The sequence below is a fragment of the Strix uralensis genome, chromosome 10, assembly GCF_047716275.1.
Source record: "Strix uralensis isolate ZFMK-TIS-50842 chromosome 10, bStrUra1, whole genome shotgun sequence".
Lineage (NCBI taxonomy): Eukaryota > Metazoa > Chordata > Aves > Strigiformes > Strigidae > Strix > Strix uralensis.
The window spans coordinates 22,824,544-22,843,392 of record NC_133981.1 but is presented as its reverse complement, the minus strand read 5'-3'; the positions used below and the strand labels follow the sequence as shown (position 1 = coordinate 22,843,392).

Below are 18,849 nucleotides of genomic sequence, written 5' to 3'. Positions count from 1 at the left end.
TCCCGCTGCGCCTGCGCCACCCGCCCACCGCCCCGCTGCGCCTGCGCCACCCGCCCACCGCCCCGCTGCGCCTGCGCCACCCGCCCACCGCCCCGCTGCGCCTGCGCCACCCGCCCACCGCCCCGCTGCGCCTGCGCCATTCGCCCGGCGCGGCACTGCGCGGCGCTTCCCCGCCCGGCGGGAGGCGGCTGGTCCGGGCCTCGCTCCCCGTGTCCACCAAGAACTCCGACCCGTTACCTGGCACGGTTTCACGTACAGTGCTTGTCACACACTACAATGTGTAGAAGTAACTCTACGCTTCAAGACCGCAAATTTCTGTACACGTTATTTTTCAAATGTAGTGTCAGCAGCTGCCGTTCTGCAGAGGCAGGCCTGCAGGCACTGAGGAGCGCACCGTCGGGTACAGACCCCCTGTGCAGTTCAGAAAATACAACACTCTTGCACCGGTGTGAGTGGATTTACACCACATCAGCAAGCCCACGTGTGCTCTCAACAGCTAAGGGGAACCAAGGTGTGAAATCCAGCGGCTCGCGTCGCCCTTAGGATGATTCACAGGCTAAAGGAGTCACACAGTTAACTTCAAAATACTCATCGTGCAAGCGGGTGATGGGCAAAATTTTAAATTCCCAGCTACAAAACTGTGTATGGCACAGTAATTTTTCTCTTCTATAAAACAGTAACTATCTTTGCTACTAGTAATTTGAAAGCTCCAAGTATTTTTCTTGAAATCCAAGTATTTCTGTGCAGTGCTCTATGCCAACCTTTTTGCTCCCCCGGTACTTGAAGGAATATCCAGCCATTCTGGAAAAGAAATCCAGTGCTTGTCTCCTGTAGTGTTACTGCAGCACTTTCATTTCACAAAATAATTTTACAAAAAAATAATAAAAGGCAGTCAAATATTTTGTATTCTTCTATATACTTAGTTTCTACACTTACAAATGGAAAAGGACTTTTTTGCAGGCATTTCATACATCACATTCAAGACTTCCTGCCCAGCATTACATGGATTTAGAAAGGTTGGCACACAGACCAGATCCCTCTTTATTCACCCAACACGGCCCACATCCTTTCCTGGCACCATCTCTACACAGGGATTCCCACAGCATCTGAATCCCACACAACGAGCCTGGCTACCTCTAACCGCCGGCAGGTTCTCCTGGTGTCCAGGCTTCCACAGCCCACTGACCAAAGCCGCCTCCATTTCACTGTGCAGAACACGCACCTCATTGTCACTGCAGCAATTACATCCATCCTTTGTAGTTGGTCTAGAAAACAAACTGGAAAGACTGGTTTTCAGTAAGAATTTATTCAGTGGCTCCCAATTATTTTATTAAATTTTCCCTTCCAGAAAATGCTAACCTTTCAGAGAGCCCTGTCTGTAGAAAATAATCTATTACACATTTATCTCTCTGCCTTCCTGATTCACATAATCCACCAGATTTATGAAAACCACTACACTGGTGTTTGTCATGGGACTGGTCTTCAAGACCAACGAGGATCCTTCAGTGTTAAAGATTAACATGGAACAAATTAAATATTAGGTTTGATTTTTCCAAGTCCCCACAATTTCTGAAGTCACTATTTGCTTGTTCATCTTGTTAAGTTTGAAACAACCAATATTTAAAGTAGCAGCATCAATATTCTAAACTGTTCTCTACAGAAAGATGACTAGGAAGAGATACCTTAGTTGGATTAATTTTCTTCTTTTTGAAGTTACACCCTAGCTTGTATTTCTCCGCTTTCAAATCACATTTTGTCGGGGCGGGGGGGGAAATCACAGAGAAACACTACTTTTCAGGCACACAAAAATTACACATTGACAATAAAGCAGTTAAGTATCAGAGTCCTAAGGAGCAGTAGCTGCACGATCTTCACGAGGAAGCTTAATCACCAAGTTCTACAGGAATAGAAAAGTAGACTATAGACGTCACCAGCACTGCAGGTCTTTGACACAGCATTTTTTAGCTACAGGTTAAGTCCCAAAGATTTTCAGGTCTTTGTAATCACAGAGCTTCAAGCTTTATTACTGTTTAACTAAGATAATTATATGTAAAGATTCAGTTAATTTATACTAACCTACCACAAGGCTGAGCAAGACTATGCTATGACTAGGCTATCTGTACTACCCCAAGACAGCCCACTCATCTCAAGTGTGGACTTTACGAGGGGTTTGGTAACCATGTTTAAGACTCAAAAGTACACTCATGCTCCAATAGCAGCTATTAAAAAATAAAGCCCAAACACACCCACCCCCATTCAAAAAACCCACACAACTCAGGCAAGCACCTCTTCCCCACCCCTTAGCTCCACAAGAGCTGAAAGGCTTTGTTCTTCAGCAAACAGGTTGGACAAAAGGCATCCTGGCAAAGAATTGCAACCAACTGTTAACAGCAGTCACCAGCTCGTTTTGGTTTTACTCTGTAGAACCTGCCTTCTCCCCAAACTATGGCTCAACATTTTCCACATGCTTTGAACATCAAACCCAGTCTGAAAACTTCAGTTCTTTATAAATCTTTATTTCATTAAACGTTAAGGAACTCTAAATTGCTATGGCAGCCCACTGCAAAACAGCAACAATCTGATCAGTTCACCTATGTGACACAGCAGCTCTGACCATCACAATTTCCTTGGAGACACACATTTTAGACAGCAGATTTCCTGAAACAACCCAAAGATTATCAGGTAATACATCTGCTTTTACAGTTTCAAACACTCCCAGGTAAGACTCCTCACTGGGAACTTCATCAACCGAGTTCTTACTGGTCTTCTGTAAGCCTTGCCTACGTGCTAGTCTGCTGAAAGCCACAGGCTTAAGTTGTTCCTGGAAGACCACAACCATCAGGGGCATTATTGCATGACCGTGTCACGTTTAACAACATTTTCAGTTATTTTGGAAGCAAGGCTATTGCAATACTTAACTGGTTCATTATAACACAGATGTAGAAGACAAGAAATTGTGCCAATTTAGTTTTACTCTAGCATAGCTGTACATTATCAGTCTGGTACTTCTCTCTACAGATCCACACACAACCGTCCCAACATCACAGGCACTTTTTTTACCTCTATAGCATACATAGCCCACGAAAGACACTTTGGGACTTGAAAGGAAGGAAAGCCTTTAGGTTGTGTGTGAATATGCAAACACAAGCTGACTACAGTACGCTACTGCTGAACATAACAGGCGAGTGCTGCACAAGCTGCTGGAGCTCCTGGGCAGCCCAAAGCTCAGGCGCCCCAGCTGAAGCTGCCCTGAGCAGCAGCTGCTCAAGACGTGCCTTCTGAAACTGCCTTATGGGCAGGCACGGAAAGTCAAGAGCCCCTGCCCTTGTTTTTCTTGCACATCAACTTTGCACACTCTGCATCAGCTCACTTTTTCATCTGTGTAGCTTTGTAACTGTTTACTAACCCTTGGTCAATCAACATAGTAGAACATACAGCCAGGGGAAGTGCCTGTACTACTAGGTGTTGGAAACGGTAGTTGCTAGTGCCACGACATCTGTGAAGGCTGAAGGAGTGCTAGCAGACCATCACACTACTCCAGATTTGGAACTCGCTGTACCTTCAACTTTTGTGCCTTCAATGCTTTTTACAGAAATGCTTCAACTGCATCAGCATAGATGAAACAAGCCCACTCTGAGACCACACAAGCCATTCACATGAACATATGCAGATACACAACAGTCTGGAAGAAGGACTGCGACTTCACATATTTGCAGTCTGATGCTACCAGATGAAAACTTAAGACAGTACAAAAGAAAAGTCGAAACTAAACTTTTTACACCTCCACATACCCCTTTTTAATATGTTATTTTGCACTGTGTACATGAAAACCAAAAATAAACAAAAGGAACTTTAGCCAAACTCCCCTTCCTCCTCCAGCTTTATTGATAGTTTAAAATTACATTTTCTATGTTCTAGGACTTCAATTGCTTTTACCATCTTACTTTAAAAACTGATTACAAGCAAATGAAACTCAGTTGTCTAAGTGATATAGTATACAAAAATAACATCTTGATTTCTGTGAAAATGCATTTATTTGCAACTCCTGAATAGCTCCAAATTGTATGCGCTATGAGCACTGATGTCTGGGTTTCAGATTTACTTTGAAATATTTATTCAAAAGCTTCCCATTACGTTCTGTATCTCCAACATGAACATTCACTGACTGAATTACTGTTACTTTTAAGTTTATTCCCGATTTCTCTCTCTCTCTCTCATGGCCATTAACAGGCATGTGCATCTTTTTTGTTTACTCCCACTCAGCTATATGCTCTAGGTAGGGCCTGATACAGATATTACTTGGTGTTAACAGCTACTGAGGTCAGACAATTCAAGGCCATTGTAATAAAATTAAAGTTATGAGGAAGTTTAGACACTTCCAGAATTTCTTTCCTCCTGCATAGGATCACTTCCATGTAACCCAGAGAGGGTTTTGCTGGTCTGACTCAACTCTTCCCACTCATCAATCCCTATTCACCAGTGGCACGGAAAGGGGGTTCTTTAACAAAGCATTATACATAACACCTCTACCAAACTAAACATAAACATTTTTGTAGTTAAATGCAGAAAGTTGATTTTTCCACCCCTTTCCTCCTTTTACACGGCAAGTAAAGCTCACTGGCCTGGGAGTAGCCTCTATCTGCCAACCTTTGGCCAGTGAAGAGGATTCAGAGAAAAATAATACAACCATCAATCAGAAAAAGGAGGGGCGACAAAGGAAAATAATTAGGCTGTAGCTTCAATTGTGCATTCCCGTGCAAGGTGCCCTGACTCGCCGCAGCGATAGCAGTTGACTTCACTGGTCTTGCTGCAGTTGATGGCTACATGGCCAGTTTCACCACACCTGGAAAAAGCAAATGATTTTATCAAAACCATACAGAACAGTTACTCAGGAAAGCAATCTTATTCTGTCAAGTACATTATCTACTTAAGTTTCATGCAATGCTAGTTCTGCATTCAAGACCTCTGCTTCAGTGTTCCTGACTTGACATGAGGGAAGTTTCTGTCTTCACCAGAGCCAGGAACTGTTTCCCAGCTGATCAACTCACATTAATCACCATATGTGCCAAAACCCCCAGACATCAAATACAGAAGTGTTCTGTGTTGTTGGGGCTTTGTTTTGGGTTTGGTGGGATTTTTTTTGTTTGGTTGGTTTTTGGTTGTTTGCTCCCCCCCATGTGTCACATTTTGCCTGCTCTGATGCTTCTGTCTGCAGTTCAGCCTTGTTTTGAGAGTAATTTATTTTATCTCAAATGCACCATGTCCTCCCTCCTTGCTCCACAGGAGGGAACCTTGGTGGGGGTGAAGAATACTGCACTCAGGAACAAGCTGTTTCTGGTATAGGCCTGCATTCAAAAACCAGACAGCATCTGGAAGCTGGCATTTCAAACTGAGTTAACATCCACTTGTGTGTGCAGTTCCTATAACCAAGATGTCTTAAGTATATTCCTGCTGGGGCTGGCTGTGCCAGTCAGCTGATTTGTACAGCTGGAATCTGTCAGTTCCAGCATAAGATACAGTGTACTCAACTCTGGTTTAAGTTTGTGCTATAGGCAAGCGCGCTTCTGTTACCTTCTGCAAAAAGATACAGCCCTTCCTCCTGTACAGCCTAAGTGATGTAACATCTGTATTGTTCTGCCCATCTAGATACGCCCATCAAATCTATGACTTGCCCCTGCTTGCAGGTGTTTAGGTCTTAGTTTTGAACAATAGCAGACAACAATTTAGAGAAACAAGCTACAGGGCCAGAGTTTAAGCTTCACTTCCTAACCAAAATTAGATAGAGAATGTATCTATCACTTAAGGTATGTTTTGCAGCTGTCTCCTGCCAGTTCTTACCTATAGCATTTCACTTTGGTGCAGTCTTTTTGAATGTGTCCAAACTCTCCACAAGAATAGCACTTCTGCTCATCTGCGTGGTCACAGTCACGAGCCAGATGGCCGGGTTTGCCACAGTTGTAGCAGCACTGCTCTCTCTCCCTCTTCGGCTCCTTGCAGTCCTTCGCAATATGGCCACCTCTACCGCAGTTATAGCAGGCTTCCACAATAAGAAAAACATACCAAACAAGACTATAAAACCTTGGTAGAGTGAGATGTAGCATGCTTCTAATGAAGGACACGTACAGCTTGTCTCCACTGAATTATGATCAGTGCGCTGTATGCTTCTCTTCAACCACAGATCTCTGTCCATGTGATTGAAGAGGTAGAATATTTAGTGATACTTACCATCCTCCTGAAGATCACAGTCCTTGGCAAGATGGCCAGACTCACCACAGCGGTAACAGATGTCCGGGAGAGATGAAGACATGAACTGGAAGCCTGCTTGAGATGGGTAACAGAAGAAAAAAGGCTTAATCCTTAAGTTAAGAATATTCTTAAGAGTTAATCAAGGACACTGACAGCTGAATTGACAAGTTAACTAACTTCACTCTCAGAGGCCCCAGGCAAAATTCTTACACAGAGGCAAGAAGCAGCCAACTGGTGTCCTAACTTCCTCAGACTAACAAAGTCAGTTTTACACACTATTCAGAACAGTCAGGTAAAGATCTTACTGTACAAATACTGAAAACCACAGCAATCAATCACCTCTGCCACGGCTTCTCATCCCACGACCACGGCCAATTCCAGTAGGGCACTCCCGAGCCCAGTGGCCAGTACGTCCACACTTGAAGCATTCGTTGCTGCTCATGGCTGCAGATCACCTGCCTGAGGAAGACAGACATTTTTAGAACACCTTTCCCTCCCCCAACCAAAGGCTACATTAAAATAAGAGATTTAGAGGTTTCCCACCCTCTTGGCAAAGGCAATGAAAACCAAGCAGGATTCTGGCTAACTCAATACCTTCTTGTACAATACCTGACCATGACTATTAAAACCACTGTAACAGCCAAAGCAGCAATGTACTATGTATCTTTTCCTCTAATTAGTTCTTGTAGCCAGTCTGCTTCAAAAACTTACAAAATCCTTAAGAGTGAGGAAAAAAAGTACACCCCTTTAACTATTGTCTAACCAACCTCACCATTGTTCCCTCTCTCATAACACACCTTCTTCCTTATTCGTCAGAGTTAAACTCAAAAGCCAGCTACTCATTGCTACAAATTACTTCTTCCTGGTAGTTGTTAAGTGTTCTCTTGGAGCGTCTGGCTGGCAACTGCATTTATTGACTAATCAAGCTTCATTCTGGAAGCTAGTTGTAAGAACAGGCAGTATTATACCTAAAGCTTTAAAGAGCATATTTGCTTAACATTTGAGGACTTAAGTTCTTTTATGACCTAAATAGCAGCTGAACAAGACTTACAGCTTCAATGTATTAACCTATAGCTCAGAATGCACACTTCACTCCCAGGTTTACATGAAAGATGATGTTTAAGACATTTGGCTTCCCTGAAAGACACCAGACACTGGCCAGATATCTAAAAGGCTAACTTGGAAAACATCCTTAGAATGCTAGGGAAACGTCAGATGGGCATGCCTGTCCGAGACAGTATAAACCACTTCTTTTGCCCATATTGGGGAATGGAGGTATGCGTTTTATTGAGCAGAAAGTCAGTCCGCCACAGGCCACTGAAGCAGTGGTTAGGATGGGGTAGGTTGAACAGACTTGCAGTCACAGTACCATAACTCCCCTAAGCTGTAAAACAATTACACAAGAGTTCTAGAACTAGAAATAAAAGAACAAGGAAGTTAAACATTTAAATTGGAGTCTTTTTTAAAGTGCGCTTGAAGACAAGTTTAAAGTACACTAGTTTAAAAATACACATGTCAAGTTTTGTTTTGATGAAATCTCCTGAAGTTTAAATACTTCACATGCTCTCTCCCTATTCATTATTCTTAACACAACAGAAGTAGAACCATTATCTGGTATGTTTGGTCAGTTTACCTGATCCCCCATCAAGATACTCCTTCTATAACCCTACAACTTATTTGTGTTACAGAATGCTTCCCTCCCCTCCAAACCATCCAGCATTCCAGATTACCAGGAACATTCGCGAGTTGTGTCTTGAAGAAATCCACTACAGAAGCAGCAAGAACAACACACAACCTCAAGAAGGAACCAGAATTAGCATCCTGACATTTAGCTCTTAAATGGGAGAGTGTATATCTAAACATGAATTTTTATTTAGTTATTTTTAAAGTACTCCAATGTTGAACAAATTTACTGTGGCTTTTTAGCTACTCCTCTCAGAACAGTTCCTCCCTCTCCCATCATCTTCAGCACAGAAGTGACCATCCATCCTTCCAACCACCATAGAAGCCTGAGAATTCACAGTACAAGAGATATAAACTTAAGTATTCTGCTTCTGTAATCCCACATCTACCTTGCAGCTGGACCAGATGATGGTATTTGCTCTTAAAATGAAGTTCTGCAATGAAAGGATGCAAGAAGATCTTAAACAGATGTTAACAGGAATAAAACAACTGGTTGTCTGATCACTTAAGAGATATACTTGGATTTTACAGCTAACCCAGTCTTCTCTGCTTCATCTCTGTGTTCAAGACCTCAAACTATCTTATTAGGATGCCCAAGGGTGAAGAGCTGTCTACTATGGTGGCAGCAGCTGGCACTCAGTGTGCCATTGTTTATGCCTGTTTTCATAGCAACCATGTTGACACTGCAGAACAGGAAAAACACAAAGCAAAGCCAACTGCAGGAGCTGGGCGCAGGCACAATAGTTGACACCGCTTTTAATTCCAAGAGAGGGTCTCTGAATTCTATACCAAGTTACATTCTTCACTCAACTTGCAACTCTCACTTCTAAAACATTATAGAACAGCAACATAAGACCTGTTAAAAAGAGCAAAACAGTATGCCAAGAGCTGTAACAAAATTGCAGTACATCTTTACAGATACTAACAACTACCAGACTTTCATCCCAAACCATGAACTTGAGACTACAGCACGATGTGACAGGACTGAATGTTGCCAACAGCTGCCCATACCAACAACCTAACCAATTAGGTTAACATATAGGAAAAGACAAAGGTTCAAGAGGCAAGTTAGACCTGCTTTGGGTACAGAGTGGAAAAGCTTTAATACTAAGACTAGTCTGTCAATCTGCCAGTCTGGATCTGCATGATGGACAAAAGCTCACTCCTCACTGCCTGAAAGGAATCCAAAAGGGAAGTTTTACATCTGATTCAAAGTTGCTTCCTTTTTAACTGCTCCTTCAGGAGGAAAATCTGAAGTTTCTTTTCCTCTGGTATATAAGCAAATCGGCTAAATAAGATTATGCAAACTGAGCAAAAAAACCTGAAGTCAAACAGCAGTCTCTGCACAACTATCCTTCAAGACTATTTGAGAGATTCATTTAAAAACCTTTATCTTCAGAGGCCCGTTTTCCCCTGAAGTCAGAGACAGCTGAAGGTTACAGCTGCCATAGAAGTACAATTACAAAGCATGCTGCTCCATCTTCAGATACCTTAAGTATATGAAAGTACTGGTTTGCCTGGAATTTCTCTTCAGCAGAATTTTAATGTTTAACTTCTGCATTCTTCCTGTAAAGGATCTGAAACTGAATACAAGTTCACCAGCCAGAGGCGGACACAACTGACACTAGTTTTACTTACCCTACATTCTAAGAAGCCTTACACAGGACAAAATTCCCCAACAGTGTAAACTGTTTTAAAACCCAATATAAGGGTTTAGTTTTCAGATAAAGCCAACAACCACCTTTAAGGAGCATTATCCAGAAAAGGCTGGTTGAGAAGACAAGTCCTTAAATGGGCAGCCCCCAAACAGTTTGAACACCATTACATTTTTCAGTTACTTCTAAGAGGAAAAAAAATGAATACAGCAAAACCCACCCAAGTTCAAATTCTCATATTAGCCAATACTCCTCCATTTTGTCATCACAGGCAAGTTTCCAGTAGTTTCTTTTTATCTATCAAGGCCACCTTAAGAAGGCTACTTGTTTAAGTCTTCTTGGAAAGTTTTCACCCAGTCACATCTATCAGTGTTTTCAGCAGCTGAAATGTGTTATACAAAGCAGCTCCCCCCTCCCCCGCAGCCTTTACTTCCCAGAACTAGATTTTTACCTCACCAGGACAAGAAAAAGCAATAATGGAAAACAAATTACATCCGTGGTCTCATCTGGCATTTCTGAGCCAGGTCCAATTCTGCAAGATATACTAAGCCACTGCCTCACAGACTAGATTCCAAAACTTGTGAAGAAGCACAAGTCTAGTCACCTCAAATCCTACCTTTCTGCTGAAGAGAGAAGGTAGCCATTTACCTGAACTCCTTCTACAGAGCTCTGTAACTGTAGTCTGAAGCTGAAGTAAATCACCTTGCACCTGTTCAGCAAAACATTATTAAGAATGAGTTTTAGACTTTGCTCTGTATGATTGTTCTACTGCTAAAGATCACAGGCTGAAAACAGCTCAAAGATCCAAGCAAGAGGTACCACCACAGCAGTTTCCCAGGTCAGATTTGAAGCTTTTGAATGCAACTTTAGCACCAAGCTTCAAAAATGACAAAAGTTTGTGATTCTTCTAGTGATATGAGAAACTGAAGTTTCTTGTATCAAACTTCAAAGTGGAAGACCATGTCTTTCTGTGGCTTTACAGTTAATAAACATTCAAAACTCTTTAAAATGGGAGAAGTACTATTAATCTCCAGTCTTCACACACAAGATTCAACAATATCCCAAGTCTGTTTTAGTAGCCCATCTAGACCTGATTATGAAAAGAACTACCTAATGCTCCTTATTTTACTTTTTTAAGTCTAGATGCTCTCTGAGGAAGAAGTTTAACAAACAAAAGTAAAACTAACTTGGACTCCTCACATTAGAAAGGAAGCTGAACTTCACCTCTAAAATTACTCAAGATTCTTCGTATACTAGCAGTTTCTTAGAATTCAACAGCCCAACAGGGGCAATTATCTTCATTATACTTACCAGGTGCTTCTTTTGATCTACAAGTATCACTTCCATTCAATATTAATAGGACTTCACTCCTTCAATCAAAGGACAGACTAGATAAAAACCACTGCTAGAGCCAGCATACTTAAGGGCTCTTTGGCAAATCAGCTATATCAAAGAGAAATGTTGAGAAATCAGCAGTTTCCTTCCAGTCTGTTGGTGACCAACTTACAATACCACACCTGAATTTGAAAAGCCACCCCGAACATGGCAAACCCCTTATGTAACAGGAAACACAGCTTTGTTTTCCGGTAAGATAAAGAAATGGAAAGGCAGAAAGGACTGACTGCTAACAGAAGAACTAGCATTTAGATTCAAAAGAAAAGTCAAAATATTACTTATTTAAAGAGAAATGCTACTCTCAAGTAGTTTTTATTTCCCCAAGAAGTATATTTCGAGAATTCTTGAACACAGGACACACGACTGTCAGCAAAGCTACTCAGTATTCAGCTGGTTGAACTTCCACATCTGTAACCTGAAAACATGCTACAGAGAGAGTTAGTGATGATCCTGCCTCCGGCTTTTGCCCTCACTAGAAAAGATACAAAATTAAGTACTCCGACCACCAGGGAACAACACCCCAATTCTGAAAGGATGTAGCTTGAAACGTTAAGAAAACCTGCAGAAGTGGAAAGCCAAGCCCTACGCTCTGTTTGGGTCCCCTCAACACACCCCACAGCCCAGCTGATCCAAGGATGCTGAACATTAACCAGAACTCAAGAACTTGGATCCCTACTGTGAGGCCAGAAGCCAGGTCAAAGCGACATAACTTCAGTTAAGACTAGTAATTCTTGGCTAACTGCTGACACAAATCAGGGAAGCAAAAGTTCATCAAAAAAGTGACTCTGTAGCACTTTACATCTATCCATACCCGTTCATATAGAGAGGGAGAAACTACAGATTATCTATCAAATATGCATTTTACCATGTTTCCCTTTTATTTTTTTATTGCTACCTGTACTTCTTGAAGTTTAAAACTTAGTAAACAGCATCAGCAACATGCTAAGTTTTTAATATAAACTTCAGTCCAGACATTAACAAAGTCAGTTTAAAAAAAGGGTAGGATAAGCCTGTAAATCCCAAGGTGCTGCACAGCCCTGGTGAACTCATTTAACCTCTTCACTTTGAAGACAGATGCAGGATTGCTTCTCTAGGCAAGTTTGCATTGAGGAAGAAAACATGGACTAGGCAACCCTAAACGCCACATGGCAAGAGACTCTTATTAAGCGCTGAAAGGAGAATAAAACCCACTATTAAGTTTAATAATTCCTTCTGATAATTCTAGATATTAAATGAGTAACAGTGGATACTTGAGAACTACATCTGACAGGAACTTAAATAAAAGGCTGCTCCACTAGTCCATGATCTGCAGATGTCACAGGCTATTTTTCCTATCCATTTATAGGTCACATTTGGATTTGGAGCAGGCCACCATCCATGCCTGTGGTCGGAGACAAATAGTTGCAACACCTCGACCCTCTTGTCTCCGGCAGCCTCACACGTGGGGAGCCACGTGGTACGCCCAGGCCCAGGCCCCGCCGCCACCGCTCCGCCAGCCTCCCCACTCGGCCGCGGCCAAGAGGAGTTTAGCAGATTTTTTTATTTAAAAAAAAAAAAAAAAAGGAAAAAGAAGAACAAACAATTTTATTTCAGCCACCTTCCACCCAGCGCCCGGTCTCACAGGATCTTCTCCTCCCCAAACTTGCTGCAGCCGCTCACCCACAGGGAAGTTAGTCACACACCCCAACCCGCGCATTAAGGCCGGAGCAGGCGGTTTCCCGCTCCCCACACCGCCGTCCCGGCCACGTGAAGCGCTACCCCGGGCACCCCACCGCCCTCCGCCCCCGCGCTGCGGGCCTAGCCAGCAGGACACGTCGTCGCAGCCGCCGCCGGACCCCGGCCAAGAGGCCGGGCGCCGCCACCGGTCCGTGGGTTCGGCAGGAGACTGCGCCCGGAGAGCCCCCGGCCTGACCGAGCGGTCCGGGACAACCTCCCCCCCGCCCAGCGCCCCGGTCTCCCTTCCCCCAGAGCGGCGCAGGCTCCCTCAGCGCCTCCCGGAACCCGCCAGAGCCTGACTCACCCGCCGCCGCCACCGCCCGCCCTCGCAGGGCCCACAGCGCCCCACTCCCTCCTCAGCGCTCCCCATCCACCGCCCCCCACTCTCCCCCCCAACAGCCGGGCCAGGGAATCGCGCCCCAGCCCAGGCGGGCCGGTCGGCGCCACTTTCCCGCGCAGTAGGCCGGAGTGCGCCAGCGCCATCATCCCTCCATACCCAGCCTTCCCTCCCCACCCTCGGCCCCGGCAGGCCCCCTCGCCGCCGAGGCCGACCCGGCGGTTACCTGCGGACTCTCGACCCCGCCGCGGCAGCCGCCCGCCCGGACGACAGTAGGCCCCGCTCGCTCCGGCTCTGCCCGCCCGCTCCCGGGTCGCTTCTGGCTGCGCCACACGCGGTTTGCACACGGCCCCACGCACTCTCCCCCTGGATTACCCCGCCCCTCCCTACTACTCTGCGCACGGCTCACTGGAGCCCGCCTCTCAGCCAATGGGCGCAAACCGCTTGTCCGGGTGGCCAATGGGCGCTGCGGACGGGGACACCCAACCATCGCGGTCGAAAGGTGGGAGGGGCCCGCCTACCGCTCGCGCGGCTGCGGGGCGGGCGGGGCCGGCGGCGGAGACGCGCTCGCCTCGGGGCGCGGGGCGGGGCCGGGGGGAGCCGGGCGCCGCGGGACGGAGCGGCTCCTGTCAGGCGCTACGGCCCCTCCCGGCCCTCAGCGCTGTGACTCACCGCCGCGGCAGCTCCGGCTGCCTCCCCGCGGCCCCCCCCCCCCCCCTTGCCGGCCGCATGACGCTTGGCGCGCCAGGGGCCGCCCGGCTGCCCCGGGACGGCGCGCGGGAGCCGCCGCCTCCCTTTACACCCCCCCCGCCCCGCTCCGCAGCCCGGGTGAGAACCCCGCGCTGGGCAAGACCCGCTGTGGGTTCGCCGCCGGGGGAGAAGCCGCTCAGCCCCACGCAAAACCAACGGGGACGGCGCGCCCTGTGCGGGCAGCCCGGCGGGAGCTGCGCGGGGCCCTGCCCGCCCGCCTCTCCTCCCTGCGCCCGCGCAGCCTCCTCCGGCTCAGCCCGAGGGGAGCCCCTCGCCCCCCGCGCCGAGCCGCGCACCCGGCGGCCCGCACGCCCCTTGGCCTCGGCTCTGCCTCTCGGTAGCCCGCGTGTCCCCCGGACGCCCCCCCCCGGTCCCCCAGTAGCCGCTTCCCCCCGCGGCGGCGGCGCTCTGCCGGCCTCCCCCCGCTCCCCGGCACGGCGCTCGGGCTCCCGGCAGAACGCGGCGGCGCTGTGCCGGCTGCCTGGCCGGCCCTGAGGCGGGGGGCTGAGGAGAAGAGACCGGGGGCGGGGGGGGGCACCCGTGCAGGGGCGGGGACCCCGCGGTAACCGGCGGGCTCGGCTCGGTAGGCCAGCGGCCCGTGGCGGCGGCAGCCATCTTGACGGGGCGGCGTGGCTCCCGGCCTGCCGGTAGCACTAGGAAATGGTGGACACGGGGCTCGGCCGCGCTGGAGGTCCGTGGCGGCTGCCGCGGACTAACCATCAGTTTTTACCAGACTCAGAACTTCATCAGTGCTGATGAGAACAGCAGATAACAAGGCTTCTGATATTTTCACAGGTCATAGCCAAAAGACACAAGGAAAGTGGTTTTTGAATTGTATTTCTGAACAAAATTTATTCTCTTAGAGCCTGTCATACACAAATCTCACAATATTACTACTTAGTTTAGTACTCAGTTATGAGGCTTTTTACAGAAACCCTTTCCCTCTTGCCTAGGAGCTTTGTAAATGAATTAGCAAGCAAGTATCGCACCAAAACCACTTCTGTGTGAATGTGCTGTACCCTGGCAATAGCCACAGCTACTCTGTTCATTTGGTCATCATACTTTTGTTTAAAATTCCACCATTTAAACTTTTTGTTGAAATGCCTCCCTTCCTGGCCGTTGGTTACTTGAGCAAGAAAGACCCCACTGGGCCCTGGGACTCGGCAGTGAAATGTCTGTGCGGGGCTGATTGTGGAGACGCTTTGGATTGACCTTTTTTCAAGCTGTAAATCTAATAGCACTATAGTTAGGTTTCTTTTATTAGAATATGAGTAACAACATATGTCTTTTCCTCTGTGTTAAGTGCAGTTCATTTCAGATGGACTTGACTTGGTTTTATTTGTATTTTGTGTGCTGTATTTGCATGTCTGTGTTGTGTGTTTTATAATATGCCATATTTTCTACAGAACTAAACCAGGCTGGACTGCATCAGCATCGAGGTTTGAAAAGGAGACGAGTCTTTCAGGCCTATCTCTGCATGTTGTGCTCCAGTGTCTTACTAAAACTTTTGCCAACTCTCATTATGGTATTTCTTTTAAAGCATTGTAAAAACATCAACATTGCCAACAAGCTTTGAACCCATAATAACGATTCTCCCCATTAATTAATTTTTTCATCTCTACTGTCATAGTTCAGCATAATTTTCATGGCCTTTGGTTGCCTCGGATACATTACAGTTCTGTTCACAAGTAGTTTTAATTACTACTCTTTTCAGGCGATAAAAGGAAGAAAAATAATGTGTGTAGCTAAGGAAGTGCTCAGAGCTTCTAAATCACGAGTGTGCCTACACTGCATTAAAAAACCCAACAGATCCATGTCACTAAGAAAGAATGCAGACAGAAATTATACCTTCAATCTTTTCATAAAATCTTTACTTTTTTTAAAACACTAGAACCTGGCTTCTGTATGAGTCTTTGTAACAGGACTCAGGAATTTCAGACTAACAAAACAATTGTGATACAACTTTTCCAACTTTTTCTTGCGTTTTGCTGGTTGTATTTCTGTACTGTCCATGAGGCTAGGAAACTCCAAGCTTAATCTTGGTGGCAATCTGTAGACTCACTGTCATTGAAAGTTTTTGTGACTGATACAGCCAGTAAATTCCCCTGAACAAATCAAAACTGTTTACTTTATTTGAAGGAACTTCAAATCATATCCTGGACTCTCCCTTAGTTGAAATGGAAATAGGGTGCAACTGTGAGTGAAAATATATTACTCAAGAAGTGTTACTGCTGGTGACAAATCAATTAATCATCCTCTCTAAGTGTACTGCCTCAAATACAGTTCCAGTGTTCTTATAGGGTATTTTTAGCCATGTTTCATTATAATGGATGAAAATTTCCCCCAGCAGATAAGAGAGTCTTCTAACAGTGTTTGGCTTGTGTACTTACCTCAAGAATTAATTTGGCTTGTTGTATCTTAATAAAGCTTCCAATTCTTGTTTTGCAGGTTTCTCTTTGATATTTAAGCAAAGGATAGCCTTGCAGTCAAAGAACAAAAGTGAGAGGCATGACATCTGTTCCTGGCTCAGTACTGCCTATAGAAAACAAAGTAAACAGAAAAGAAGGTAGAAGCACGAAGCCTTTAAACTTCTTATGTGCAAGGAAAAGACAATTTTATGTTACTTCCAGACTTCTCCCTTGTGTTAGCTCTGCCCCAACAATCCCAAGCCTCAAGAACAATTTAGGAATAACTGCTCAAAGGAGCTCAAGTGCAGTAATAGTTGAAGGTAATCTATTGTTTCAGCAATATATCTCTTCTAATGCAGACAGTTCTTAGAAGTGTTCAATGAAGAGCCAAATCATTTTAAGACCAAATAAAACAACAAATCACATTTTGCAACCAATGTTATTGCGTTGTTTTCCTCTGAGTGGCTGGACGTGGGTAGAAAACTGCTTCAGTTGCTGGGCAATTGTCATTGCTTCTCAGACACATATTTTTATTGTTAAAGTAAATCTTACTTCATTTTGTATGTGGGATTTTTCAAAACCAAGGAGACCTAAAATAATTGCTGTGGATCGTAAGTATTCAAAAGAGAAACTGCTTTTGGAGTATGGTTTAGTTGAAAACAACTTGTCAGCAGCAGTTTCAGAACAAGCAGTAGCTTTCGCCCTTTCCTTCCCCCATCCCCAACCATTCATTTCCCCTGACAGGAGGCCTCAGCAGAGCAGGGATACTCACCCATCTTTGCACAGCTCTGCCCCTGAATGCTTTGCCCTAGCTTCTGCACTAAATTTAATTTCAATGGTATTAATAAAGGGGGAAAGTATTTCTTTTTAAAAATTGGCAAGCGATGTTACCCCTCTAAGATCAATAGATTTCTTGTGACATTCTGTATTACACGTCACATAAGAGTTTAAGGTTTAAGCCCGGTGGGTCAGCAACGTCCACCAAGATCAATTCTGCAAAAAGAGAAACATCTGTTGCTGAAAGAAACAGAGTGAGTCTTTAGTCAGCTCTGTATTTCTTTAAAAAAGTCATAGTCAACTGACTGTTGAGGACTGATAAAACACCCAGTGAAATCAGTTGATGTTCTTGAGAAAGGAAAGACTGACTCTGATTGATGCTTGTCCATGTCAATGACAGTTCAGGAAGCTTCAGTGGTGATCTTGAGAGGCTTTTGACATATAGAAGGCATAATCCTCTGGATGATGCAACAGATAACAGGAAAGATCTGTCTGCTTCTTTTATAAAATATTTATATTCAAGCTTCATGGCTGAATGATTTCATAGGCTTATATATCCATTTTTTTTGAGAGTAAGTCTATGCTAAATTAGCTACATACAGTCTTCTAGGGTAAAATTATTCTGGTTGAAGAGAAGCAATCATACTGACTGATTCCAGATGCTTAGTTCGTTTTGATTTATTATAATTAGCTCATGAGATTTCAAATAATTACTATTTAAAGTATATAATAATACAAGAATGATTAGTTAGCTCATGACTGTTGCACAGATATCCACATTTAGGGTCAGGCAAAAAGAGCTTCCTTTGCTAAGAAGTCCAGCTATACAATCATCCTTCTATTTCTCTAAAGAGAATGAAACCCTTAAATATGTCTGAAAAACTACGATAGGCTCCCTAAATATTTTTTAGAGATACATAAATATATGCAGCAATGCATATATTGCTTGGCAGGGACCAGTGGGGGCCAGCTGCTCCCCAGGGGGCAAGGAGCCAGGAACCAAAGGTGATACCAAGGTGGCAGGGCGTGGCCCTGCAGCACCCAGGCGGGGCGAGCCCCGGGATGGCAGCTGGGGTCAGCCAGGAGTGCGGGTCATCAGCCAGGCTCACAATGAGGAGGCAGGTCTGAGGTGATGCCCAGAAGTCAATTTGAAGATCAGGGTCAGGTCCATCGGCAGTAACCAGAGTGAGGCTCGGCCTGGTGATTGCCAGGCAAGTCCACGGTGGCAGGGCAGGGCTAAGATCAAGCCAGGAAGACTGGGCTCCCATCAAGGAGATCCACGGCCAGGCATAGGCATGGCTGTACCACAGCTGAACATGGAGCTGGAGACCAGCAGAGCTCAGGCAGGGGCTGAGGGCCCATGGGCAGGTTGTGGGTGGAAGCACCAGGAAAACCTGGTCAAAGCAATTAATGTCTGTTAGTACACTCAAGGCCCCGACATTATGAAATGTGCTTAGTGACTCTGCTGTGTCCTTAAGATTTGACATATTATAAGTGAGTTATTGCATTGATTTTTCGCTGATGATACAAATGACTTCATTAGCCAGACAGGCTTTTTAAGTGTGCAATGAAGTTTAGAAATTACATGAAATTGGTTATTCAGAATGTCCTGGGAAATAAAAAGTTAGTGCTTATATGGTTTGAAGAAGGGCAGAAGTCTTCAGGACTCAGTTAGGGCAAATGCCTGAAGCAGGAGGTTGAGGTCACATGAAAATGGGAAGATACAAGCTGCATATGAAGGCACTGTGAGGCCATATCCAACAAAACCAATGGCCAGTGTACCAGACTGAGATACAGTGAGAAAATATCTCAATAAACATTATTTAAAGCATATTCTTTGACATGAAAAAAACACTCAAGCCTCTTTTTGCTGTCCTTTTAC

The 18,849-nt window shown here is 45.2% G+C and overlaps 1 protein-coding gene and 1 long non-coding RNA gene across 8 annotated transcripts; one reads left to right on the top strand and one right to left on the bottom strand.

The window, feature by feature from the left end:
* Positions 1–2,495: 2,495 nt before the first annotated feature.
* On the bottom strand, positions 2,496–13,407 carry CNBP (CCHC-type zinc finger nucleic acid binding protein). Of its 7 annotated transcripts, none has more exons than XM_074879748.1 (6): positions 13,259–13,399; positions 10,233–10,293; positions 6,586–6,705; positions 6,227–6,321; positions 5,839–6,041; positions 2,496–4,843 (listed from the first exon to the last, which is right to left on the bottom strand). In XM_074879748.1, the coding sequence occupies exons 3-6, from the start codon at positions 6,686–6,688 to the stop codon at positions 4,726–4,728; spliced, it is 519 nt and encodes a 172-aa protein (XP_074735849.1). In that variant the 5' UTR covers positions 6,689–6,705; positions 10,233–10,293; positions 13,259–13,399; the 3' UTR covers positions 2,496–4,725. The 7 variants fall into 7 exon arrangements, with proteins under 7 accessions (XP_074735849.1, XP_074735854.1, XP_074735851.1 ...); XM_074879753.1 differs by having other exon boundaries at positions 6,227–6,318; positions 13,259–13,397; XM_074879750.1 differs by lacking the exon at positions 13,259–13,399 and adding an exon at positions 10,896–12,690.
* A 371-nt stretch (positions 13,408–13,778) lies between these two features.
* On the top strand, positions 13,779–16,627 carry LOC141947683 (uncharacterized). Its single transcript, XR_012630229.1, has 2 exons — positions 13,779–15,307; positions 16,231–16,627. It is a non-coding gene; the product is annotated as an uncharacterized LOC141947683 (long non-coding RNA).
* The last annotated feature ends 2,222 nt before the right edge of the window (positions 16,628–18,849 follow it).